At 46.3% G+C, this 21,018-nt stretch overlaps 1 protein-coding gene across 8 annotated transcripts in view; it reads right to left on the bottom strand.

Moving 5' to 3' along the window:
• EHMT2 (euchromatic histone lysine methyltransferase 2) overlaps nucleotides 1-21,018 on the bottom strand; it is a 77,623-nt gene that overhangs the window by 7,322 nt on the left and 49,283 nt on the right. For 4 of the 8 annotated variants that reach the window (XM_068250275.1, XM_068250276.1, XM_068250282.1 and 1 more), the window contains exons 10-23: nucleotides 20,575-20,673; nucleotides 20,196-20,341; nucleotides 18,674-18,817; nucleotides 18,373-18,593; nucleotides 16,823-17,017; nucleotides 16,569-16,675; nucleotides 13,118-13,224; nucleotides 11,272-11,394; nucleotides 9,419-9,520; nucleotides 9,231-9,335; nucleotides 7,689-7,843; nucleotides 3,979-4,146; nucleotides 1,843-1,987; nucleotides 1,685-1,762 (exon numbers count right to left, since the gene is read on the bottom strand). In XM_068250275.1, the coding sequence (XP_068106376.1) occupies nucleotides 1,685-1,762; nucleotides 1,843-1,987; nucleotides 3,979-4,146; nucleotides 7,689-7,843; nucleotides 9,231-9,335; nucleotides 9,419-9,520; nucleotides 11,272-11,394; nucleotides 13,118-13,224; nucleotides 16,569-16,675; nucleotides 16,823-17,017; nucleotides 18,373-18,593; nucleotides 18,674-18,817; nucleotides 20,196-20,341; nucleotides 20,575-20,673 (1,895 nt within the window). The remainder of the gene's footprint in view (nucleotides 1-1,684; nucleotides 1,763-1,842; nucleotides 1,988-3,978; nucleotides 4,147-7,688; nucleotides 7,844-9,230; nucleotides 9,336-9,418; nucleotides 9,521-11,271; nucleotides 11,395-13,117; nucleotides 13,225-16,568; nucleotides 16,676-16,822; nucleotides 17,018-18,372; nucleotides 18,594-18,673; nucleotides 18,818-20,195; nucleotides 20,342-20,574; nucleotides 20,674-21,018) is intronic. The other 4 variants (XM_068250277.1, XM_068250278.1, XM_068250281.1 and 1 more) reach the window with 2 other exon arrangements.

Below are 21,018 nucleotides of genomic sequence, written 5' to 3'. Positions count from 1 at the left end.
GAAATGCACCCTGTATGTATTTCTAAATACATACAGGGTGCCTGTCTAACTCCCCCTCAACTATGACTAATCACAAGTTGTAATTTGAGCTCTCAGCTGTGTCAGCTCAGGAATCTCCCCTGCCAAGGCAGAGCAGCAAATCTGTGAACACAAAATGTTTTGTCTGCTTCTACAAAAGCAGGAAGTAAACACACTGTAGATTTATTGCAGGATTTGTATCAGCTGTAACAAATAAATGTTTTGCTTTAAAGGTTATTATGCTGTTGCTTATCTTTTAGGGCTTGGGCACACCGAGCGGCTTTTTGAGCGTTTTTGCTGCGGATACGCTAGGGTAATGCATTTCAATGGGGGTGTGCACACCAGAGCGGGAGGTGTTTTGCAGAAACGAATCCTCCCTGGGTGAGGCATTTTTTGGATTGCGGAGGCGTTTCTGCCTCAATGTTAAGTTAAGAAAAATGCAAACCGCTCTGAAAAACGGCAGATCAGAGCAGATTGCCAGGCGGTTGTGTTACAGAAGCTGTTCAGTAACAGCTTTACTGTAAGAATATATGAAATCTACTACACTGAAATCCGCAGCAGCAATCCGTAAAATGCTAGCAAAACGCCTCGGAAACATAAAAAAAAAGTGTTTAAAAATCTATGAGCATCTTGTGGATCTGCTAGCGGGTTTTGGTGTGCATCGGGCCTTAGAGCAGAGAGGAAGATCTGAGTTCAGGTCCGCTTTTAAGTGGAGTGACTAAGCCACCACTGGCTGATGGGAAACCTGAGAACCTGTAGCATAAAAGTTAGGCTATATAACTTTTTATCTGACTATCAGGTTCATCTGACTATCAAGTATTTGAAGGTTAGGATCAGCTGCAAACAATCAGGGCAGGGAAAATGCTGAAAAGTAAGCTGAAGTCAACAATACCTCACATCGCTAAACTACGAGTGCCTGAAATCATGTCAACATGGACCAGAACCTCCCATCTTGTGGAATCCAGGCTATAAAGAACTAAAGCTGTTTAAACCTCCCTGGCGGTAACCCAGAGTCAGGCTCAGGGTGGAAAAAAAGAAGCCAGGTGCGGTAATCCCGAGCCTGACTTGGGGTAGCCGCGGGGAGGTAAATGCAGAGCCTGTGCGCAGCGGGCGTTTCAACTCACCTCCACGGGGGATCCAGACGCTGGCAGCCATTCTCCTTCCTGTTCTAGGAGGCTCTGGATCCCTCCGGTGAGATTGCGGTTTGTCATCATGACAGACAGTGATCTAACTATAGTGGTACAGCTCCTCCTGGAGGACAGAAGGAGGATTGCAGCGCTGGATACCAGTTTGGCGAGTCTGTGCAGGAGCTGCTGCAGATCTCACTGCTATTATTTTTCCTGGTTTTAGGGTATAAAGAGTGTAAAAAAAATTGCACCGCTTTAGACCCTAAAATCTGGAAATAACCATACCGCCAGGGCGGTTAAGAGGCAGAGGGAAGCTCTATACTGGATACGTACAGTGTTCCCGACAAAGTGATTTGCAAGTGTACACAGTTGTGGTAGCACAATGGATATAGAGAGCTCTGCTACAGGAAATGCTGCACAGTCAGAGCGTTCCCAATCTTATTCCCTGAGGTTACTAAGAAGAGGAACTAGAATTCCACTCTCTGTACAGACCTCCCCACCGGAGTGAGGCTTCATCCAAAGGTAATCCATCAGCTCACCTTATCATACCAGCAGCGGATGCTCAGCTGTCCGCACAGGCAGTTACTGGATGAACAGTCGTCCTGGCAGCTGCAGTTCTGTGAATACACAGGAAGTCAGTGACAGAAGCACAGAGGATTCTGGGAACAGACAGAAGCTGAGGTAGAAAGTGCTGTACCTGGAGGTGGGTGATGTTGCGGTCGATGCTCATGGCTGAAGTTTCACAGTTCTCTGACACATACTTGTAGTCCTCTGGAGCGAACTCCTCATCCACTCCATTCACACATGGAATTGGAAAATTTTCATATCCATGAGCAATATCTCTGCATGTAAAAAAAAGAGGCATTTTGTTTCTGACCAGGGAGTCGAACTCATGACCTCATGCTTCACAGGCACAAGTAGTACCCTTGGATTATCTCACTAAAGGCATATATTAGTCTAAGAGCAGACTAGAGATCATGCTGTCTCAGTGCAAAACACTGCACAACACCAATAATGTTAAAAAAAGGAGACTTTGGAATCTGGTACTCCAGTAAGTCCTATAACAAGGCTATGCGGTGGTCAGTAAAGTGAGATGAGCTTAACTATTGGTCACTAAAGCCACCAATCACAGAGTGTACCTAATCCCAAACACTTGCAGACAAGAGCTGTGGACAAGCTCCTTGTAGGACTTGCTCCTGACATTTGCTAACAGTGGTGATTTATTTATCACTCTTCTGTGCATGGCTTTGTGTACATTCTTCTCCGTAAGAGGCCACCCCCATTCCCAACTGTTCGTCTTGCCACAGAAAACCAGTAACCGTAAGGGCCATTTCACACTGGGGCGGTGCGTCAAATTGACGCACCTGATACCGCACTCCAGTGCAAACCTATGGAGTCATTCGTATTACCTGCATCACGGTGCGATCCACCAGAAGTCCTCGATCTGAGGGTGATCCAGAACAATGTTGCTGTGTTGCTTCTGCGGCAACTTGCGGCGATCTGCGTCGGCCTGGAAGTCACGTTAGTCTATGGCGACGTGGGGATTTTTTAACATTTTACGGCGCACCGTGCACTTCCGCATACCCCAAAGCAGAAAGTGACTGCAAGCGCGCATCACTTCCTGCTTGGCCAGATGGGCAATACCGCATAGTAATGCGGTATTCTCCGAAGGCCTGTTTTTGGCAGTGCGGTGTGGCTACTGCACCCCCAGTTTGCAGTGTGAAGCTGGCCTCAGGCTGTTCTGGCACTTCTTCCCCGCCCTCTGAACAAGCAAAGGTGCAAGAGTAAATGTGTGGAGCTGGGAAGGCACCAGTAAGCAACATTTTCCATGAGAAGCTGAAGGCAGCGAGTTCACTGCCTGTCAGAGGCTCCTGTTGAACAAGCAGGCACATGGTATCGGTCGGCACAGGCGGTGGACAGGCGGCTTCCCATAGAGCTGCATCTGAGCATGGCGGTTGCTGTCAGTTTTCGGCCACCAGTTAATGCTGCTGCATGTCAAACATGACTTGTGCAGTGTTACCAAACATTTCCAGTTGACTGCAAGTAACTGCAGGTGAATGGCACTTGTGGCCGTCAGCCTGAACTGCTCGACAAACGAGCAGTTCAGCCACACATGGAAAAAACAAAACAAAAAAGGCCTAACTAGGGTGCATAGAGCCATGAAGGTCAGCCAGGCACTTCTAAGGCAGTAAAGAAGATGGAGCAAGGTCCCCCCCCCCCCCCCCCCAAAAAAAAAACAAACAAACACTACAGACACCTCTTCCTAGTGGTTTCACTGTTCTCCAAACCCTGCCCTCAAGTACCACCAACAGAGCATGTTTTGTGGACATCCCCACAGTAGTGTTGAGCTCCGCCATTTCTAATATAAATTAGGACTGCTACTTGCTGCCCGCAGCAGAGGGGGCGTTAACTTGCCCAGGTTCCCGCCTATAGCCAATGCGCTCCACGTCGCGTTCACTTTCGTTCCACGTCACTTCCATGATTCCAACTTCAAACCCGGAAGGAGGAAGCATGGGAGTGACGAGGAACACGAGTGAACGCAACTCGGAGCGCATCGGCTATAGGCGGCAACATGGGCAAGTGAAACCACCCACACCATGCCCTCCAGCAAGTGGTTATTGTAATTTTGATCAGGAACGGCAGAGCTATACGTAGCTCAACCGTAATCCAGAGGTAATTAATAAGGCCTGAGACACTAATTACCCCACCTGTGATTGTGTGCGGTTTCCTGCAAAACATGTAGGGGGGCCTTGAGGACAGGGTTATAAGGTAAAATTAAAATCTGTTCGCGGTCAGGTTGGGATGAATGTCACATGACAGTAGTACAACCCACCTGGTGACAATCCTCTCTGTGCGCACGGCCCTGTTGTGAATCCCTTGCCGGATCTTGCGGTTGAGCTGCAAGGCGTACCAGACATCGGTGTGCTCCATTGTCAGGTCACATGGCATGTCTCCTTCATTGTTCCGCGCTTCTGTGTCTGCCCCACGAGACAGGAAGAGGCTAAAGAAAGAGCGGGAGAAAATTAAGGGCATAAATATACTGCATGCATTTTCAGAGACTTGGTGTACGGCCTGCTTGTGCTCCGAAGAAACGATAACTATTTTGAGGGGCTGGAGAATAACACTCCCTTATCTGACTGGAGAAGAGAGGCTAGTCACGCCTTCCTGTTAAATGTACGGGGTGTGGTAGAGGGGCGTGTCACTGTGCGATGTGGTGATCAGGGCTAGGAGAAGGGGCCAGTATGTCTCTAAACTTCCCTCAGAGTATGGAGAAAAGTGTGGCCAGGAGGGCTATCCAGACAGGTCTCACTGGTGTGGGGAGGAGCAGAGCAGTCTGCTTAAAAAAAGTTACATAAGCCGAGGCTCGGGTACAAAAATCCCATACTTTCCTAAGAAGAGGCAAGCCTCTGGATCCTAGAGGCTTCCCACAGCGTCCCCTGTAGCCACTCGCGGACCCTCCAATGATTACTGACAAGGGCTTGTTAGTAGCTCGATTGAGGCCACGACTGCTGGAAGGTCTGACAACAGTAACGTGGGACCAGAGTATGCTGTGGGAAACCTCATTAGGATCTAGGCATCCCTCTCCTTAGGCAAGTATGCGTTTTCAAGCTTTAACCACTCTACGACCGCCTAACGCCGCTTGGCGGTCGCAGAGTGGCTTCCCCAGGACCGCCTAACGCCAAAAGGCGTAATGTCCTGGGGGAGGAGATTAGCGAGGATCGCACGCGATCGCGGCTATCAAGCTGCTAAAAGAAAATAAAAGCTTTTTTTTTTTTTTTTTTTTTCTGTTTACAGCGCTGTGATCTATGCACAGTGCTGTTTGGGGACAGCTTAGTGACAAAACTGTCCCCTCGAGTCGCTCACAATGTGATCCCCTCTCATAGGCATATGCCTATGAGAGGTGATCACTGATTGGATCTCAGGGGGAGGGAGGGAAATAAGGAAAAAAAAAAACAACGATCGCAGCAGCAATCAGATGCAACCAACAGCTCTGTTGGTAGCAAGAAAAGGAAGTAAAATTTATTTAAGTTGTATGGCTCTGCAGCGAGTTGTTAAAGGGACACTTAAGTCAAACAAAAAAAAAAATGAGTTTTACTCACCTAGGGCTTCCAATAGCCCCCTGCAGCTGTCCGGTGCCTCGCCGGCTCCCTTCCGATCCTCCTGGCCCCGCCGGCAGCCACTTCCTGTTTCGGTGACAGGAGCTGACAGGCTGGGGACGCGAGTGACTCTTCGCGTTCCTGGCCACAAAAGCGCCATCTATGCTGCTATAGCATATATCATATACCATATAGCAGCATAGAGGGTGCTAATGTGTCTGGGAACGCGAAGAATCACTCGCATCCCCAGCCTGTCAGCTCCTGTCACCGAAACAGGAAGTGGCTGCTGGCGGGGCCAGGAGGATCGGAGGGAGACGGCGAGGGCACCGGACAGCTGCAGGGGGCTACTGGAAGCCCTAGGTGAGTAAAACTCATTTTTTTTATTTGACTTAAGTGTCCCTTTAAAGCAGCAGAGCCCTGAATTGTACAAAATAGCCTGGTCACTGGAGGGTTGTAACCCTGTGGTCCTTAAGTGGTTAAGAACACACTAAAAATAACCAAAATCACTGCCAACCTATGCAGACTGTACAGCCTTGTACATGGCTAAATGGGTTCTCAACCAATCAGGGCCTCCACTGCAGGAAATCTAGCCTGTGTACAGCAGACCCAGACTTCCTTCGGGGGCATGAATATGAAAAGGCGCCGGGTAATTTGAGCAAAGCCTATGAAATTGCATACCAGGACCCTCGGTGTCTTCAGCTGCTGGGCTTCGGGCACAGTGCTTGATCCAGCTGCTTCAACTCCACTATCCTCACTCGGATGGTGGTGTGGATAGTGCTTGCCGGTAACCACAGCCTTTTTTTTACATGAAGCGCGCCCAGTAGAGGCCAAATGACCCATCTTGCCCTCTGGGTGCCTAGCCAGTGATCAGCCTGGCGGAACAATTCTGCCGAGAGAATTATTACCCTAATCACCCTGCCTGCTCTCCGTGCTCTGTCATGCGCCGTTTGCTCAAGCAGCTCCGCCTGCAGAGCAACATAAAGCATTACTAGCCTTATCTGTAAAGCCTTGGCCCCTAACATGGGTCACCTGATCAAGCCCTGATCCATGCAGGCGACTGCCCTCGTACGTGTCTACCAGGCCTTTCGCTTTTTTAAAACATGGCATTGCCCTTTCACAAAGAGGTGTGTGTAAATAGCAATGTTTCTCTATAATCTCACTTGTATAACTGGATGGCGATGTACAAGGACGATAGCAAAGCGGTCATTAAACTTAAATATAACTTCTATTTCAATCCTTGCAGTTTATCTTGCAGTGGCCACCTCCACGGTGTCAGAGAAAATCCCTCTCCCATCAGCCTTTGTCATTTACGGAGTGAAAGATAAACAGCCGCAAGGAGGGGATAAACAGAAGCTAAAAAAAAAGTTTAAATAGCACTTTGGTGCAGTCATCTGTTGCAGGCTTTGCTCCCACACACCTGTATAAGGAACACACAATAAGCACGTCTTACAATTCCTAATCACTGTCTGCACAGCATGGCTTTCATTTATGGTTACAGTTTCTGTGACAGTTGTCCTTTAATTACTGTAGCAAACCAACCATTATCGCCTTCCTGCTCGCCCCCCCCCCCCATTCCCATAGCCAGGCAGTGCAAGAAAAGGTAGTCAGAAAAAATGCCTTATTCTTTTGTTTCTGGCATAATTCAGACAGTACTGCAGCCAACTAGATCAGCAAGACTGCCAGGCAACTGGTAAATATAGATATGGCAGCCTCCGTATCACTCTCACTTCAGGTTCACTTTAAAGGATACGTCCAGGCTACAAAAAAAAAAAAAAAAATCCACTTACCTGGGGGTTCCTCCAGCCCCTGGCAGCCCTCGCCACAGCTCCGGTGGCTCCTGGTCTCCTCCGCTGGCAAAGCGGACCTTGACAGGTTGGGTTCCGGGACGGCTTCTGCCCTCCACCGCGCGGGTCACGTGGTCTCACCGTCATTAGGACGGTACTGCGCAGAAGAAGCCCGGGAGCCACCGGAGCTGCGGCGAGGGCACATGGCGGCTGCCAGGGGTTGAAGGAACCCCCAGGTAAGTGGATCTTTTTTTTAGTAGCCTGGACGTATCCTTTAAAGAGAAACCGTAACCAAGAATTGAACTTCATACCAATCTCTTCATCTTAATCTCACAAATGGATCATCAGGGAGCTCTGTATGGCTGATATTGTGGTGAAACCTCTCCCACAGTGTGATGTCAGGACCAAGGTGCTGACATCACACTGTGGGAGCCTTGTTGCATTGTGGGAAATAACAGCTGTTTCCAACTGCCAAAAAAAGCAAGCAGCATCTCTTTCCACTGACATCACCTGCAAGCAGTAAAAATGTCACCATGTGATAAATGTCAGACTGGGGGGAGGAAAGAATTTACAATGGACAATATTTTCACTGGAATTCCTCTATAAGCTCCCTAAATAAGTTAGTTATCCTACATTGTAGAGGAGTTATTAATACCACTCACTTGACACAGGCGATGAAACCCTCTCGGGCTGCGATGTGCAGAGGCGTGTCGCCATGGAAGTTAACCGCGTGGATGTCACACTGAGCGTTTAGGAGAACCTCGGCGATCTCGGCACTGCCAGTGAAGGATGCCCAGTGCAAGCAGATGTTTTTCTCCTGAGGAAGGCGTAACAGCAGAGTACACACATTTACATGCCATCTGCATACAGTTAAATGCAGCCTGACATAATATGTAATGAAACCTGTGTTACTAATCTTTATTGCCCATATAATTCCAAAATGAATGTTACCTCTGTCAAAATCACAAGCCCCCTCCCCCAAAAAATAAATCTTAGCACAGCTGGGAGCTGCTACTGCCTAGGTATGTTATGTCCATTTCATTTAAGAAGCTCTTCAGTGAGAAAAAATGTCTCTCTTCTACTTACAATCAATGAAGCTTACACACAAAAACTCTTGTGCTTTCTTTGATTTATCGTCACAGATTCAAGATAAAAGAAAATAATCTGGCAGCTCACTGCACAACAGCTACATTAACTGATGAGCCTCTTAAATGTGTACAGGTGTCCCCCGGCAACACATAAAGGGGCACTATGGCAAGAAACAGGAAACACATATGTACACAGACACTTATTCCAAAGTAACTGCACCATAAATTTACTTCCTGTCATGGGGTTTTAGACTCGTTCATCTCCTCATGGGGGGTCCTCAAAGTTTCTTTCAACTTCTCAAAAGCACTTACTAGAAAGGACATATACAAAAATGCCAGCCTGCCTACTCGTGCCACTGCCATTCAAGGAGTGCCTTTGAAAGTAAAATAAATCCTGAGAGTACCCCATGAGGAGATAGACTAGTCCAATACCTGTCCATAAGATGTTCAATGTTGGTAGATTAGAATGCATGTGTGTGACAGCTACATTGGAAGTAAAAAAATGTATAGTTTATTTTATTCTGGGATGAATGCATTCCATATGTATGTGTACAATTCAATGTAACCACTTCCAACCACAGGACAAGAAAATAAGTCACTGCACAGTTTTAACAAACAGGAGAAATAGAGACAACGTGTGGGGTTTAATGTACAATGAACCGTTTACATTAAAGCTATAATGGGTAAAAATGGGAAAATTGCATTGATTTCCTTATTTATCCCTTTAAAATGCATAGAAATTTAGGGATTTACAAAAAAAAAAAAAAAAAAAAAAATGCCTAATTTATCATGAAAAAAATATATAAATGAATTAGCTGTGATAGGTAGTGATAAAGTTATTGCCAAGGAATTCAGAGCTGCGCTGAACTGTGAAAACAACCTCAGTTGCAATACAGTTTTTCGCCATAGTACCCCTTTAACAATTATTTGCTATATCTTGAAAACGCCCAAAAACCACTACACATGGGAAGAAATAAGAGGAAAAAACCCTCATTAGTGAAAACTAATTCCCAAGTATAATTCTTTTTACAAGGAAATATGGGTTGTTGCTGAACTGTGGGTTTTGCAGGACAGGGAATCATTGCTAAATGCAGGAGAGGAGAGGCCTGTACTCACATTGTCCTGCAGGGTGACATCGGACCCCCGAGTCAGCAGCGTACGGATCACAGTGATGTGTTTGTGTTCTGCAGCCCAGATGATTGGAGTCCATCCACCATTATCCTGTACAGAAGAGACACGATTAGTGGGACAAGCCTCACCCTGACAGCTATGACAGCTGCACGTTACCAAGGCTGCACTCTTACCTGTGCGTTCACATTAACCTGGCCGGTGGCCAGAAGGAAGTCCAGCAATTCCTGGTTGCCGCTCTTGGCTGCGTGGTGAAGGCACGTGGAACCGTCTTCCTCCTGGAAAACATCAGGAGGATAAAGTGCATCTGAACACAGGAACTCTGCTGCCAAACAAAAACTACGGCCAAGAGCCCCTCACAAGCATGACCTGGCAAACATTTGTTTGGGCAAAAAGGAGCTCTTTTCAGGAGAGTTTCCTCGCCTTTACCATCAAGCTTTTGTGAAATCAACAGAACCACTTGACTGAGGTTCTGGTCTGCCCCTCCCACTGTGATGACCACTTGCCACTCACACCTCCCTTCTGCTAGCCCAATGATAGGCAAACTTGACTCTCCAGCTGTTAAAGGGACACTTCAACCAGAAAAAAAAAAGTTTTACTCACCTGGGGCTTCTACCAGCCCCCTGCAGCAGTCCTGTGCCCTCGCAGCCACTCACTAATCCTCTGGTCCCCCGCTGCCATCTAGTTTCGTTTTTGCCGACAGGCCCGTCAGGACTGGCCACGCGTAGCTTTATCCGCATTCCCGACTGTAATTAGTGCAATTGAGGGCCGCAACGCGTACAAAAATATGCGTTGCCGCATTACGAACGCATAGATATGCGGCAACGTGTATTTTTGTACGCGTTGCGACGCGCAATAGCGCTAATTACAGTCGGGAATGCGGAAAAAGCTACGCGTGGCCAGTCCTGACGGGCCTGTCGTCAAAAACGAAACTAGCTGGCAGCGGGACCAGAGGATTAGTGAGTGGCTGCGAGGGCACAGGACTGCTGCAGGGGGCTGGTAGAAGCCTCAGGTGAGTAAAACTAAATGTTTTTTTTCTGGCTTAAGGTTCACTTTAAAGAACTATAAGTCCCACAATGCATTTCCCTTTATGAATCATGACTGTGGCTGTCAGACTCCTGCAATGCATTGTAGGACTTGTAGTTCCTTAACAGCTGGAGAGCCAAGTTTGTCTATCACTGTAAGCTAGCCCAAGTCAGTTTTTTACCCAGTGATAAGGTCTCGTGTAATAAATCCTCTGGCTGCAGCTGGAGCGCAAGCAGGGAGCACAGGATTGTGGGTAAGGGGGTGGAGCCACACACCTCAATCACATCAGTACTCACCAGGAGAAGGAGCCATTGATGAAAATAGTGCGTTGAAGTTTTTTTTATTTTTCCTCCACAGATTTAATGTGGTTTACCATTAAATATCTATCAGAGGGGTGTATGCAATCAAATGTGTTAAGCAGAATTACGTGCGTAAAGTCTTACTGTAATGCATACGTGTTAAGTATTGCATGTAATTCTGCTTAAAGTAGACCTGTATGGGGGAATAAAAGAGCTTGTGTAGGATACTTACCTCGGGAGGGGGAAGCCAGTCTGATCCAGCGCTGACAGCCCTCGAATGCAGAGCCACAATAATATTTTGCACTAGCAGCTCTCCACTCGGGCTCTGGTGGAAATAGCAGAGCCTGAACAGGTCCGCTCTACTGCACAGGCAGCTCATTTTTGCACCTAAGGCTAGAGACAAGTGTCGACAAGCAGATCTTCAGTGATCCCAGCGCTGTATCCCCTCTGCTGAGGAGGAAGAGGGAAGCCTCTTTAGGATCCAGAGGCTTCCCTCTCCTGAGGTAAGCACCCCCTATGGGCACTTTTTTTTTTCACTACAGGTCCACTTTAACACAGTTTATTGCATACACTCCAGCATTTCCACTAACAGAGCACTAGAAATGAAAAATTCAATGGTGCCATCTAGTGCTGGAAGAAGGTAAAGCCTGGGAAGAGCTCTGTGCAGGGAGGCGTTAACATTGGCAGTGAGAGGATGAAGATACCTTGTGGTAAACGCACGCTCCGTTCTGAACCAGATATTTGGCGATGTCGGTGTGATTGTTCACAACGGCTTCCAACAATGGGGTGCGCAGGATTTTGTCAGTGGCGTTAATGTTGGCACCAGCCTGTAAGAGAAATACAATTAAAATAACATTACACCTGTAACTTTATAAAACTTAACTTAGGCCCCTTTTACATGTAATCGGTTGCTCTCAGTTATAACGGAAAGAAAACTGATTTTCAAAGTAAGTCCCATGTTTTCCTAGGGCACAGTTCACACTATACGCGTTTTAACTGAAATCTTCTTCACAATGCACTGCTATGGAAAAAAACGCGTACTAACGCACACCAACGCATTAAGTGTAAAAGGGCCCTTTGTGTGAAGCCTCTGGCTTCAGTGATCCTCCATGACCCCTTTTCTGTCAACTGGGACTAAAGGAACATTTAGATGTGGCGAATTGTATGGAGTGATCTCCCCTCAGTGTACAAACATGGCTGCACTATGCAGGTGCCAGCGGGTTCCTGCATGAGCGACTTTGTGCTACTGCGCAGGCCCTCTGTGCAGTGCAGCAGCATTCATGCATGGAGGAGAGTGTGACCATGAGAAGTCTTCAACATTAATAGTCAACACTGTAAAAAGGGACCCAACGCAGCACAGGAGGGGCAGAGGAAGGCTGGGGAAGCACCATCCGCTCCTCCTGACTGAGGTGAGTAACTTTTTTTTTAGTCCGACTACAAATATGCTTTAAAGGGAACCAGAAGTGAGAGGAATATGGAGGCTGCAGTAGTATCTGAATCACACCAGAAACAAGCATGCAGCTAATCTTGCCAGATCTGACAATAATGTCAGAAACACCTGATCTGCTGCATGCTTGTTCAGGGGCTATGGCTAAAAGTACTAGAGGCAGAGGATCAGCAGGACAGCCAGGCAACTGGTATTGCTTAAAATCAAATAAATATGGCAGCCTCCAGATACCTCTCACTTCAAGTTCCCTTTAATGACACAACAGGGGCAAATTAAAGTGAAGTATGCTCCAGTAACGTATGTAAGGCAGGAGCTTTTTATAAGCACTGTGCAGCCAGACAGTTGTTCTATAGTTTTCAAGCTGCTCTAAAGAATAAAAAAACAAAACTTTTTTTAAGCTAGTGTTCTACAGATACTAATAAAATACTAATAAAAACTTAAAGAGGAACTGCAACCAAGGATTGAACGTCATCCCAATCAGTAGCTGATACCCCCTTTCCCATGATAAATCTTTACCTTTTTTTCAAACGGATCATCAGGGGGCTCTGTATGGCTGATATTGTGGTGAAAACCCCTCCCACAGTGTGATGTCAGGACCATGGTCCTGACATCACACTGTGGGAGCCTTGTTGCATTGTGGGAAATAACAGCCGTTTCCAACTGCCAAAAAGCAGCATCTCCTCCCACAGAGATCACCTGCCAGCAGTAAAAATGTCACCATGTGATAAATGTCAGAATATAAATCAGGGAGAGGAAAGATTTTACAATGGGCAATCCGTGACTAAATTATTTATAAATAATTATTGTAAAAACTAAGCACTTTTTTTCCATTATGTTTTTTTCACTGCAGTTCCTTTTTAAATGCCAATAGATCACCTGACAGGCTACATTACAGACAGAAACCCTTTCCACTCGCTATGACTGCTGCCCTCTAGTGATGTACAAGCAGCAGCAAAATGCTCGGGGTAAAAGGAAAAAGAGCTCACTACATTTTCATGGCATTTGAACTGACTGTCCATATAAATATAGGCTAAAAGAAGAGTACTGTAAATAAATGATAAAGTACAAGAGATTATTAATACAGACGGCAGAAGAGGCGTCACCTGTACGAGGATATGACAGAGCTCCAGGCTCCCCCTCTGGGCTGCGGCATGCAGGGGACTCCTCTTCAGCTGATGGTCATTCAAGAAGCTGGAGTCCTGGTTATCCACTAAGAGAGGAGAGAAGTGGGGGAGGTTACAGCTCCAGATCAGAACTCCAGACGGCAGCAGTGAAGCACAGAGCTCAGCTACCATGCAGCAGATCATAAATTAGCAGCAAAGGGGTTTAAGTGGTGACGGGGGTGTGGCTATCAAGTAACCTAACCCCTGATATTGGCAGAGAGGAGTCAGAAAGCGGTGCGTGGAGTTTGGCTACTATGAACTAGCAGTAGCTAAACGCCACATTGTCTGGTCAGGTGATAGATATGCAAGTCTCTGATTTAATAGTCAGGATCATGTGCTAAGAAGGCAGGATGTGATACTACCAAATCAGAGCTTTGCAATTCTATAAGCTGATTAACCATTATTATGCCGCGTGGATGTGAGCTTCACGTCCGCAGTGGCAGCTGCTAGAGCCGCAGGGACACGCTAGTCACGTCCCAGCAGTTTGGGTGGTTTGCAGGCGATTGCGATGTTACAGAAAGCAGGGGGAGATTGGCTGCAGGGGAAGGGGGGGGGGGGGGGGGGGCAAAAGCTCCCTGTGCCAATCTGTACATTACCGCCAAGAATAAACAGTTATTGTTCAAAAACAGTGATTATTCTTATATAGAGCCGCCACGCTATCTCCCGCCGTGAATTCCGCCGCCCGATCGTTAATTTTATGAATGGAAACTAAGTTCCCATTCATTAATCTCCCCGCCAGCACTGTGATCGCAGGTTTCCACTGAAACCTTGTGTCACTTCCCCTAGTTACAATGTAGAAATACATTGGCCTCAATTCACTAAGATCATGCTGGAGATAAGGCAAGAGAAAACTTACCTCCACTAGTAAGAGAGTTATCTTATCTCTTCATTCCTTACGTTACCTCTTCTGTAGTTAATTTACCTCCTCTGTAATTAAGTTACCTCCTCTGTAGTTATTTTCACATGCAGTTAATGAACAGCCTGTCTTTAACTCTGGAGTTAGTTTAAGGATTAAAGAGTTAACTTAAAGACAGAAGAGTTAACTTTAGGTTTGCCTGAGGTAAAATGTTTCCAGAATACTACATGCCTTATCACCATGGTAACAACTCCAGAAGAGTTATTAAAGACAGGAGATAAGCTTAGTGAATTGAGGCCATTGTATCCTATGTAGCTTACTTGTATGCTACATAGAATTTTGCTCAGCGGGGACATCTTGTGACCAAATAGTAAAATACACCTACTGACTTTAGCGGGAAAAAAAAATAATATCCATGTCAAGAGGGACTATAATTATTAAATAATGGGCTAAAAATTAGTGATGGATGTAAAACTGAAAAAATGCTCCTTTATTTCCAAATAAAATATTGTCACCATACATTATACTAGGGATATAATTTTAATGTAGCAATAACCGGGACAATTGGCCAAATAAAATGTGTGGATATTATTATGGTAGCATGAATTATTTTAAAAGTATAATGGCTGAAAACTGAAATATAATGATTTTTTTAATCATTTTTTCATAATATTCCCATTATAATGCATTTAGAATAAAATAATTCTTAGCATAATGTACCAACCAAAGAAAGCCTAATTGGTGGCGTAAAAAACAAGATATAGATCATTTCGTTGTGATTAGTAGTGATAAAGTTATTGGGGAATGAATGGGAGGAGGGCTGAAATGTAAAAATTCCTCTCGTCCATAAGGTGAAAAATACCCGTTGGCTGAAATGGATAAACAAATCACATGCTTCTGCATGAGTTCACCTAGACATGACCATCACTACTTAAAGGGAACCTAAACTGAGAACGACATGGATTTTATTATTTTAAAATAATCCCAGTTGCCTGACTCTCCTGCTGATCCTGTGTCTCTAATACTTTTAGCAATAGCCCCTCAACAAGCATGCAGCAGATCAGGTGCTCTGACTGCAGTCAGACTGGATTAGCTGCATGCGCGTTTCGGGTGTGTGATTCAGCCACTACTGCAGCCAAAGAGATCAGCAGGACTGGCAGGCAACTGGTATTGTTTAAAAGGAAACATCCATATCCCTTCTCAGTTTAGGTTCCCTTTAAAAGGAACCCGAGGTGAGGCATATTTCCTTTTAAACAATAACAGTTGCCTGGCTGTCCTGTTGATCTTTCTGGTTAGTTGGGTCTAAGTCACACACCTGAAACTGGCTTACAGTATTAGAGGTAGAGGATTAGCAGGACAGCCAGGCAATGTGCTTTGTTTAAAGTGGGCCTGAACACTTGCATGGGACAGGAGGAAAACCGCTAAATGTACCCTGTATGTTTTTAGAGAGTTTAGCCTCTCTAGTTCCCCTTTATCTGGGTCTAATCACAAGTTGTAATTTGATCTCTCCCGTGTCACATGACTGCTACAACAGTTCAGGTCTGCTTTGTTATGTCAGCCTCCATATGTCTCTCACCTTGGGTTCCCTTTAAAGAGATCCCGAGGTGGGTTTGAAAAATCCTATTAGGACATAGAGGCAAGCGCTGTATACAATGAAAAGTCTCTGTGTCCTAACAGACTGTCTCCAGGCTCCCCTCGGCGCTATGCTGTGCCCCATAAAAAAACCCGCCACGCTAGCGACACGCAGATTGTCGCTAGCCGGCTGTTTACCTGAAGGCTGCCACTTACTGCCGCTCCCCCGCCTCCTGTATAGCATGGCTCCCCAATCGGCTTACGGAGGCGGGGAGGAAAGGGACATAGGCGGGGAGCCGCGCTATACAAGAGGTGGGGAAGCAGCGGTGACTGACAGCCTTCAGGTAAACAGCCAGCTAGCGACAATCTATGTGTCGCTAGCCTGGCAGGTTTTTTGTTGTTTTTTTTTAATGGGGGACAGCAGAGCCCGGGGGGAACCTGGAGACAGTCTGTAAGGACAAGGTGTATCTGCCCACCTCTGGGATCAATGATGATGGGGAGTCCAAATCGGGTAAGAGGTCCTTCAATCCTCCCTTCCAAAGTCCAGAACAGCCAAAACAATCCCAGTTAGGACTTCCCCCTCAGAGGATATATATCCAATCAATTTTTTTGCATTTCACTTGCGGTAGTACAAAGCGTAAAAGCCAGCATGACGTTTCAGGCCAAGTGCCCTTTATCAAATGCTTATCATTTCATAAAGGGCACTTGGCCTGAAACGTCATGCTGGCTTCTATGTTTTGTACTACCGCAAGTGAAATGCAATAAAATTGATTGGATATATATCCGCTGAGGGGGAAGTCCTAACTAGGATTGTTTTGGCTGACAGTATGTAAAGACACAGAGGCTGCTCATTGTATACAGCACTTGCCTCTGTGTCCTAATAGAATTTTTCAATCCCACCTCGAGTTCTCTAACTCTACAGTGGCCCCTAGTGGACAAATTACAAGAACTGGCGTGCCTCACCTAACATAAGCAGGACTTTCTGCAGTTCTCCAGCCTTCACGCCGAGATAGAGCTGGCGAGAGTTGTAACGGATCTTCTTCCTGCGATCTCTCTTCTGCTGGGATAAGCTGCACAAGGAAGGGGGGGGGGGGGGATTACGCTTCTGATCAGGCAGAGGGACACACAGTGAACACGTAACATACATGTAGGGATGAAATGCATAGCGAGGGTACAACAGATGGAAAGGGGAGGAATAAAGACATAAGAGAGCATACCAGGCCTTGTACCTGTCAGTTTCCTGGGACATCAAGGCTTTCTGAAGAGCATCCCGTGCAGGACCAGGCGGCAGACCGGCAGTGCTGAGAGTCACTCCAGACTGAAGAACAACCGAGGGGCCTGGAGTCTCCCCATTAACAAGATGGTCATCTACCAGGGAGCGCTTCCCCTCCCCCATGCCTCTCATACGGGCGCTACAAGCAGAAGAACACATTATAACGTGACTCATATAGGCTCTCTAACCTCCAACTCCTCCTCACTTCGCCTAAATGGGAACTGTGGTGGCACATAGTAGAATGCATTAAATTAATTATTCAGGATATCCGGCTTTACAGTAATTTTCCTATATCTGTATATTGGCTCGTAGCCCCGCCCTCCCAGTGACATCACTTCCTAGGCTCTTTAGCTATGCAGACTTCTCCTCCCAGTGCGTTTTTGGAGAACTAGGGCCCATATTAAACTAACTTTTTCTCCTGACTTTTCGCCCAGAGGATATTTTCACAACTTGTCAATTAAAGGCTTTTTAAGTCACCAGCATGTGTACAGCCTTTAGGCAGTGATCCAGTGCAGGAAAGAAGCACAGAAGATATAGCTGCATTTATCACATGCAGTTACCTTTTACCAATGTAACATGGATCATAATGCAGGTGAATAAACACCCCTGGTAAAGTCATGTATGCTGATGCGCTTGGCCGGACAGGCAGTCTTTTTGTTGCTACATGTAATATGTTGTGAATGTTGTGTCCTATGATTGTGGCACCTCTGACGAATCCTTCTCTTGGAGGTAAAACATGTAGGTTTTTTTTGCTTGTTAGGAATAGGCGGACAACTCGGTAGCAGACAGGAGAGAGAGGAGATTGATTAGAACTAAGAGCATGATCTAAGTCACTATTAGAATTTGATCTCTTTCCCAACTAATTTTGTTTCTAGTTATCATTTACCCAATATGAACCTTCTCTTTCTCAATTTTAAAATAGAAAATAGAAAGTTGTATTTTTTGTAAAAACCTTTCCAACACATGCAACCCCCCTTGTGGTCATATGTACCGTATATGGTGCCATCAACCAAGTGCCTATGGATCAGAGCCAAGTGCAACAACCAACTGCCACAGGTGAAGTGTAGTATGCCACTGAGAGTATATATGAGCCGCCGGGGCGCAGAGTAAAGACAGTAAATGGCTTACCCTGCTCTTGCACAACTCCCGGCGGTGTTAAGTACTATCCCCCCTCCAAGCCACCATGGATAGTTGGGGTAAGGTGTCATTCAGCTTTTCCAGCTATTGCTGGTGGCCGAATTACAGTGTTTTTATAGTAATTTGGGCTCCGTCTTCTGACGGCACCCAAATCATTCAATAAGCGCTGCTTTAGCGTTAATTCCTATTACGGACTATGGTGGCGCCGGCTGCGCCCAAATCTCCTGTGCTGTTTTTACGGTGCTCATGCCACTGATGGTCAGTGGAGCAACAAAGAGTATTTGTGACAGTCATGACAACTGCCCCCCCCCCCCCCCCCCCATCGTGTCCCCCAATGAGCAGGTAAGTTATACTCACCTAGGCTGTGTAGTGTCGGCTCTTCCAGGTCCATTGGCATCATGCTGGGGTGGAGCAGGGACAGGGATGGGTGTATCCGCCTTTGCTATGGTAATCTGCTCAGCTTCAGAGGCATCCTCTCCACAGTGCGGACAGAATATAATCCCGTTCAGAGGAGACACGCAGGTCTTATGGAAGCGGTGGTTTATCCTGAAATCAGGGTGGCACTCCAAGAACGTTCCCTGTAGGGCACAGGACTTTTAGAACGCAGCACAGAGGGCACAACAGCTACATAAACACACAGTCACCGCTGGGTACTCACGGTGGTGCAGAAATAGCCACATCCAGGGCAGCAGTGATGTTTCACCATGCGGGCGCGGTGGTTCTCACACAGGATCATAAGGGGGACTCTACTTGAAGGGCGCATTGTCTCCCGCTTGGTGATGGGAGCATTGCACCCGCTCAGCTACAAAGGAAACAGATAAAACTTCATTAGCCAGACTCAGGAACTCAAAAAAAAAAAAAAAAAAAAAAAAAAAAAAAAAAAAGCTAAAAATTATTGCAAAGGCCTAATTGCATTTATGTAGATGCTTGTATGCAAACAGATTCCTAGTCTAGTAAACAAAAAGTTCACAATAGTAAATGTGTTTTCTGTACAGTTAAAGCAGACCTAAACTCAGAACTTCTTTGTTACAATTTATACAACTCTTACAATAAGCCTGCAGTGTTTACTTCCTGGAATTTCTGGGAGCACAAAAAGGGTTAAGCTCCAGTGTTTACATATTAGCACAATGGCACACTGTGGCACAGCTCACAGCAATAATTAAGGGCCCCTTTTCCACTAATGCCAAATTCAGAACAAATCTGAGGGGCAGGAAACACAGCTAAAGGCTATGGCTTTCCGTCCACATCTCAATTCGGTTTAAATCCGGATGGCATGCTGCAGTTTTATGCTGTGCCCTATAGCTTAGCATGGCAAAGGAGCCGAGGCCAATTCAGAAACGGCCGCGGCTCCCAGTGGACACCGGTTCTAACACTTACAAATTACTTGCCGATATTATTTCATAAAGTGCCAACATGTTCCATAGCGTTGTACAAAAGTAGGAAACAAATATGTGGTACAGAATAATACAGACAATGGTAGACACCAATACAGATCAGCTAATTACACTGGCTGATCTCTCTACACACACACACACAGTGAATTTCTCAGCAACTATATGAGATTTCCTTGTCTGCAGTGCAAACGTTTAGGACAGCTTGCATTTGTTCAATATTATCAATGTATCACTTCATTGCGAATGGTAAACATAAATATGACAGCCAGTGGCCAAACATTAGTGCCCCAGCGGAAGCATATAACATCCTAGTATAGGAGTTAGACCCAGCGAGCTCATGGTGAACCAGTACTCCTACGAATGTGTAAGGGGCTACAAAGGACCTTGAGCTTGCTGGGTACTCTGTACCTCTGGGTGTTTCAAGTCCTACTCCAAAAGCCACATTAATCTATGCCATGCACTGATGATCAACCAATCTGAAAAACAGTCTGTATGCATGTTGGATTATTGTGGCTCTGTACAATTAACAAGCTGATACATCATTGCATTCCAGGGGAACTGGAGGTGTGTATAACTTGCAGGGACAACAATGGATAATTTGCATATTCAGCAGTGATGCACTGTGGAGACATCATGCACACAGTATGTATGTTCAGTATTGATAAGCTATTGTTGCCATCGATTGATATGACTTTTGTGCTGGTGAAGCAGTTAGCAAAGGGTTATCCTGTGCCCCTCCCTCCACACACGACACAGCAGCAATACCCACAGCCTGGTCTCGCTTACCTCTCCGTCTACGCTCTCGGTGGCCATACACATGTTATTAGCCTGCTCTGACACTCTCTCCACGCTGGGGGCCTCCATACGGCAGCTGCATAAGGGCAGTTCCTCAAAGCGCTCGGTGTCCATGGAGCTGGATTCATTACACACACCTGGGAGGAGACACTGCGATCAGCAGGGCAGGATAAGGAAGCATGCAGGTGAGGATGGGGCATTATTAGAAAAGGGCAACAGCCATCACCGGATCAGTGGGAAGGAGGGGAGGGGGAGGTTCCAGGAGGGAGTGATGCAAGCTTGGGGGGCGGGAGGGGGATATAAGTGATGATGCAGCACTGGCATGCACAGAGCACAACGTGAATGTTAGGCGACTGGGTAAAAGAGTTACCTGTATGGTTGGGAGATAGAGCGCCCTCGCTGGGTAGATCCAGGGATCCCAGAGGCACCTCTGTGTACTCACTTTGTGATCCCCCCACGGAAGGGACAGCTAAAAGAGCGGGGCAACAAGTAGGGCAATAGAGCTGTGACTATGATGGAAACAACCCGCTTTGTCTATTGCCCTTAATAACATCCTTCCCTCCCACATTCTCCGAAAAACAAATCTCCAGGAATTCCCTCAAAAAGGTTCATGTGTCTTTTTTAGGACAATCCAGGAAATACCTTTTATATCTTCAAAGAAAAAAGAGGTCACATGACCATGCAGTCTCCTCCCCCCTTTGCTTCATCCAACGCCCTCACTGGGAGTGGCCTTGTCTTGGGCTTCCAGGGGTTGGAGCTCAACAAATAGCCAAGGGTGAGCAGAGGAGGAGATGGAGGCATAAGACATGTTTAC

Source organism: Hyperolius riggenbachi, chromosome 8 (assembly GCF_040937935.1).
Source record: "Hyperolius riggenbachi isolate aHypRig1 chromosome 8, aHypRig1.pri, whole genome shotgun sequence".
Classification (NCBI taxonomy): domain Eukaryota; kingdom Metazoa; phylum Chordata; class Amphibia; order Anura; family Hyperoliidae; genus Hyperolius; species Hyperolius riggenbachi.
The sequence above is the reverse complement of the archived record's forward strand: the minus strand, read 5'-3'. Positions and strand labels throughout refer to the sequence as shown.